The sequence below is a fragment of the Olea europaea genome, unplaced genomic scaffold, assembly GCF_002742605.1.
Source record: "Olea europaea var. sylvestris unplaced genomic scaffold, O_europaea_v1 scaffold8385, whole genome shotgun sequence".
Taxonomy (NCBI): domain Eukaryota; kingdom Viridiplantae; phylum Streptophyta; class Magnoliopsida; order Lamiales; family Oleaceae; genus Olea; species Olea europaea.
Window position 1 is genome coordinate 1 of NW_019266830.1, and position 6,636 is coordinate 6,636.

General features: G+C 31.8%; 1 protein-coding gene across 1 annotated transcript; it reads left to right on the forward strand.

Moving 5' to 3' along the window:
- Positions 1-2,723: 2,723 nt before the first annotated feature.
- LOC111391823 (pectin acetylesterase 8-like) lies at positions 2,724-6,632 on the forward strand (the record flags this gene model as incomplete). Its single annotated transcript, XM_023017088.1, has 12 exons — positions 2,724-3,080; positions 3,569-3,690; positions 3,806-3,888; positions 4,424-4,553; positions 4,649-4,728; positions 4,902-4,988; positions 5,069-5,193; positions 5,306-5,366; positions 5,481-5,534; positions 5,621-5,698; positions 6,233-6,338; positions 6,598-6,632. Coding segments are annotated over exons 2-12 (960 nt in total), but the record flags the coding sequence as incomplete, so codon positions are not given.
- Between the last annotated feature and the right edge of the window lie 4 nt (positions 6,633-6,636).

Below are 6,636 nucleotides of genomic sequence, written 5' to 3' on the forward strand. Positions count from 1 at the left end.
CAAGGTCCCATTTTGTCCTAATTTCAAACATGTTAACATGCACCAATGTGCATGCACCTAACTAAAAATAATTGAAGTTTGGCCCAACTAAAGATGTTTACTTTATAATCATTTGCCTAATGTCATCTCTTCCTCTTCATATAAGAAAACCACATAAAGAAAACTTTTGAGAAAGTATACAGTTTAAATTTTATATGCGAAAATGAATTTTTTGCAGATGATATTAGAATAGGTAGAATAATAAATAAGCTCATAGCTAACGATTAATTTTAGATAAGTATAAGAAGAGTGATGCTACATTTATAGGGGCCTGGTTCACAGGCCCCTACCAAGGATGACATAAGGTGGGCCCCACAATTTTTTTAAAAATACAGGTGGACCCTCCACATAGTGAGGGGCCTGTAAAACCCCTGTGAAAGAACATTCTTCTTATAAGAATCAAAGATAAAATTGAATTCTAAAGTGAATTAAAATTAAGAAAATTTATCCAGAATACGAAAAATGCATTTTCAAAATCCTAAATGATGATATTGGGTCGAAACAGGCTGTACATCATGCGCGAAGCTGATGAGTTTTGCTCGGTGGGCCCTTTTCACTCAAAATAGATGCAAACATCTCCATAAATGGACACTTCCAAAATTTGTCAATGTTTGGTAGAAATTAGAATCCAAATTTTAATTTAATCTAAATCAAAATTAATAACTAATTTTAAGTTTTAACCAAATATTTTATGAGACCTAAAACTTTTCAACTATATATTTCATTAACTTTTATCGAAATTTACTAAAAATTTAATTTTATTCCCTACCAAATAGGGCAAATCAATCCTACTTTTTCATGAACCCTTCTTTTTGTATTGCATCACTAACCTAGAGCTTGTTTGAAAGTGATTTTGATTTTTTGACTGTTAGGATAAAGGTCAGGTCCACCTGTGAGAGAAGAAGTCAAATATGATGGCTGGAATAATGAAATAACGATCTAAAATCAATTTTTTGGGTCAAAAAATCACTCCCAAACATGCCACTAGTCTATAAAGTTCGGGTAAATTTTTTCCTTCTTCATAAAATTGGCCGAGATTTTTTTTTTCTGCTTCATAAAATTGGATAAAAAGGATTTAACTCACTTTAAAAAGTTAATGTCAATCCCATTTTGTAGTTTCGCCCGACGCCCATGCTATTGAAGATAAACTACAATAAAATGAATGTAATAATAAATCTTTGATTAAATATATAAATATAATACAAGAGCGTATATAAATCTTTCAATAAATAATAAAATGAATATAATAACCTTGTAATAAGTTGTTGGCTTTTAGGGTCTATTTGGGAGTAATTTTTTCTTTCAAAAAATTGATTTTTTGATCGTTATTTCACTATTTCAGTCATCATATTTGACTTCTTCTCTCACAGATGGATCCCACTTTTTTTCTAACAGTTAAAAAATTAATTCTCAAAATCACTCCCAAATAGGGTCTTAAAAATTCGAGAAAAAATAAGTAAAGAAAAAGGAAATAGAGCTGGAAATAATCCAAAAAGTGTCTATTCGATACAGTTGGAGAATGGGACACGGCCGCTCTGACAACCATACATTTGTTTTTTATTTTTTTTTAAAAAGCAATAAAAAATGGCCGCCAGACATCACTCATTTCATATGTTAGTCTCATTATATCACGAGAAGCATTTGGTTTGAAATCAAATCAATTCATTATCATTATTTGATACCATAAATTAAGCGATGTTGAGTATTTGCATCTTTTCAACTAATCAACTTATAAACTATAAACCTTTCATATATTTAATTAAAATGAACGAAATAGAAAAATGATTCTTCGACTATTTTCTCTTCTTGCTATACTGATAATTAATCGTTCGAATATTTACTATTTTGATCCACAATGGAAGATTTCGATCCATATTGCTTATATACAATACATGATATTTTCTCTGAGGGATAAATTAGCGCAATAAAAATAGTTTTTTATGATAAACTAAATTAAAGATAAAAGAGAAATAAGAAGCAAAGGAAGAAAGTAACTCTTATTATTAATGAAATGACAAGAAAATCCCTGCACATCCATCCATCCTACCTACCACTACACCGTCTCTCTTCACCATTAACGACCACCTAGTTGTTGTTGCCTTTGAAACTCTCCATTCTTTAACTTTCTTTAACCTCCACCCTATGTGCTGAACAATTCGGGAGTGGGGGACGAGTTATGAACCTAGTGAATTTACGTATCTAACTCATATATGTGTATATAGGCAACATATAGATTTTTTATGGATTTATTTGGTTCTTTTGAATCTTGCTCGAGCCGGATAACAAAAAATTATCATGTCCGATTCCTTCAGGGGATGGATCTACAAGAATTCACTTGCTATAGGAGTGTCATATTTTGTGTTAAGGACCTACTTATTACCATAAACTATACTTTGAGGATTCCTTTGCAATTTTCGAAAAAAAATACAGAAGGAATTTGCTGTTTGCATTTAATTGACAATCAAAATCCAATCTTGAAATATAAACATTACCAATAATGCTATTAACACTTCATTGAACGATACGATGGTATTATTTTATTTTGGCAAATTTATTAATTTCTTTTGAATTCATGACAACAACAGAATCATCCTCTCTTTTCAAAACCCCGATTCCGCTCATCTTTCCATAAAATTTGCTCTACTCATTTATTACTGTTGCATGCTCTCTCTCTCTCTCTCTCTCAATGCAGAGCGCGTAAAGCGATAAGATTTGTTAATATATGGCATTACTGATTGGTTGATTGGTTCACTGTCTGGTCATGTCCTACAGACTCGTTTAGAAACTACATAAATCCCAGAAAAAAACATAAATCTTAGCACTCGAATAAGTGTCGGTCGCTTCTTGGATTCGATGCTCGTATAAAGTAACAATTTCCCTTACAAAAAAGCTGTTGTTCTAGTTGGCACCATTCATTTCTCTTTTTTCATTTTTTTTTTCATTTCTTCTTCTTTTTTCTGGAGCTCCAGAGCCCAAAACTGTAAACTGGGTTTTCAATAAAAATTCATTTAGTAAAAGATCTTTTGAGTATCCGATTTAAGGTAAGTTTATCGGAAGCATTTGAACTCTTATTCCATTTTTGTTTAATTATACAATGTAATTATGTAAATTACAATCTACAAGAGTACAGAGTCATCAATAGAACCAGATTTTTATAAAAAAAAAATTACTAACTCTTTGCTGGATCTTTTACTGTATTAGTTTGTCATTGTGCATGTATAGCATTGATTGCTAGAAAAAGAATCATTTGAGAAAACATACTTTGCTTCCAAGGAAGAACAGAGATGTTATCTTTTTTGGGAAAAGTTTCAATCTTTTGCATAGACAATAATGGGTTCTAACATGAAAATTAGCATACGGTTGGATGGAGTTGAACAGTATAATTATTATTTTTTTTACTATATATATGCCATAATGCTTGTATTGGTAAATTTTTAAAGCCAGATTCTTTTTTCTCCCTTAATTTTTTTTTGGGGCATTTTTCTGTTATTTTCTTGAATTAATAGTGAATCCATTTAAATCTGGACAGAATGATGAATGGAAGATCACAGAAACTTTTCTACATTCTCGTTTGTATGCTGATTGTGATAAGAACAGAAGGATTTTTGGTTGATATTACTTATGTTCAGAGTGCTGTGGCAAAAGGAGCAGGTAAAACATTAAGGGTCAACATTTAGAACAAACTTCTAATTTATTTTTTATTTTTTATGTGTATATATATTTTTAAAGAAGATCTAATATTTATTTTTCTGCTTTGTGCTCGCAGTTTGTTTAGACGGTAGTCCACCGGCATATCATTTTGATAGGGGATCTGGTGCAGGAATTAACAATTGGTTGGTTCATATCGAGGTTAGTCCTCTTTTCATAAGCTATTAAAAAATATATATATAGTTTTTTTTATCGCGGCCGAATGGATCATCAAAAGATTATACTTTAGATCATCCTAGGAAATAAGAGTAGTTACCTGATTTTTTTAGGAGAATATAGTTCATACAATAGGAAATGATCTAGTGACTGTGTTTGAAACATAGTAAAAATGATGATGTTGAGATCAACAAACATCACAATGGAATTGATTAAATTATATAGAATAAAACTTATCTTCTTCTTGTTGCATTTTTGGCAATCAAACTGAGTATTTCACTTTTGATTTTGCCATCCATGTACCAGAGATATATTTGGCCAAATACTTGAACCTGTTAAAATTGAATATTTTAGTACAAAAAGTTAAAACTTACTGTTTTTTATTATTTCGTGTCGCTTTGACCGCTTGAATGGTTTTCATCCGGATTTTTCACAGGTCACGTCCAAGTTATGCATAAAAAAAGAATGATTTTTGATCCTCCATAATAACTTAATAAAATCTGTTAATCTTCATGTCCAGGGAGGAGGATGGTGCAACAATGTCACGACTTGCCTTGAACGTAAAGACAATCGCTTAGGTTCCTCCAAGCAAATGGCTAAGCAGGTTGTATTTTCTGGGATTTTGAGCAACAAGCTAAAGTTTAACCCAGGTATACTTCACATTTTTGATTGATTTTGATTTTGTTAGAACTTTTGTATTTTCCAGTGTTATCTTTAATAAATATGGTCTGTTTTGAATTTCCAGATTTTTATAATTGGAATAGGATCAAGGTTAGATATTGTGATGGAGCATCATTTACTGGAGATATAGAAACAGTTGATCCTGTAAGTCATCACAGTAGCTTCTGTTCATAAAATCATTAATCCCTTATATTTTCTTTTTCACTTTCTAGAAGTCGTTAGATATAATGAAATGGCAGTTTTCAAACAGATAGTGAATTTCTTTGTTGTTCGAATATTTATGGAAACTTCTGATTTTTGGGTCAATATTCAATCAGGCTAATAAACTTTACTTCAGAGGAGCAAGAGTTTTTGTTGCTATCATCGAGGATTTGTTGGAAAAAGGAATGAAGAATGCTAAAAATGTATGATTTTCTCTTATGTTTCTCCCTTCAACTTTGACTGTAATCTCCTTGCTATTGTTAACTTAAGTGCTCTTATGTAGGCCGTTCTGTCTGGATGTTCAGCCGGTGGATTAGCATCGATTTTGCATTGTGATAACTTCAAAGCTCTTGTTCCCATGGCTACTAAAGTAAAGTGTTTTGCCGATGCAGGGTATTTTATTAACGCGTAAGATTTTATATGGGGCATGGTACCCAGACGAAATAATTTGATATGTACAAGAATCATGTTCTTTTGTTTTGTACGGATCCAACATCTTTCTTTTTATCCTCTATAACAGGAAGGATATCTCTGGAGCACCGCATATAGAGAATTTCTATGATGATGTGGTCAAGACACACGTGTGTGATTTTTTTTTTTTCGTAGCGAAAGAAAGATTGGAAATATGAAAATTGAATTACATAATAGTAGTTTGATTGTTCTTTAATACATTTTCTTCACTGACTTGGATGTAGGGATCGGTGAAGAACTTGCCCTCTTCATGTACTTCAAAGGGGAAACCAAGTTTGGTAAGAACAACTTTTTTGACTTGATGGTTTCCCTTGTCCTGCTGTGAAATAACTCTTTTCATGTTGATATCAACAAAAAATTTCAGTGTTTTTTCCCACAAAACATGGCACAACAAATTCGAACGCCACTTTTCCTTACAAATGCTGCGTATGATTCATGGCAGGTTAGTGCGTATTTGTGTCTCTCAAAGACCAACATTTTGATAGTTATATTTGCTCTAAATCATTGCTTTTGGCTTTCTTTCTCAGCTATAGTTCATGACTTATAGATCTCGGCAACAATTTATGAATTCAATCTTTTCTGTTTTCATGAATTAAGAACAAAAGTACATATGGAAAATTGTTCGCTGTGCTGTGATTATGAAACTAAAGAATCAGATAGCAGGAATTGTAAATTGCACGATTGTAATGCAAATTGTTCTGCTACCAATTTCAAGATTTCAATAATTAAGTATTTATATTTCACTTATATAGATTCATAAAAGATCTCTGATCATGAGCAATTCTGTTACATTACGACAGAAAATCTGGCTTTCATTTTTGCCGAATGTTTTGAGACCTTAATTGAATGCTTTCAAGAATAGCCAATACATATGCTATTAGTTAAACAAAATGTGGTGTAATTTTCATTTTCCCATGTTGCTGTCACTCGTTTGATTTTATGGTCTCGACTCTTTTGACATTATTATTATTTCCAGATAAAGAACATTTTGGCTCCTGGGGTTGCTGATCCACATGGTACCTGGCACAATTGCAAGCTTGATATAAAAAAATGCTCCCCCAGCCAACTCCAAATCATGCAAGGTTACCAAGATTTTTTTGTTTAAAAAAAATGATAACCTTAGGAATGGAAATTTTAGATGACTATAATCTAAGTTGATAAAATGGAAAGCGGCTACATAGAAAAGTGAACGGGAAATTTGGTTTTGATTTTCCTTACTGTAGCTGAATATTCGTATTATTTCTTATTTTTAATCTTAGAACTATACTAGAAATCCAGAGAAATGCTGGTGTTTTGTTTGCATAGAAAATGATATTGTTTCATATACGATATGATTTTTAGGTTTCAGAATGGAGTTCTTAAATGCACTGTCTGGACTTG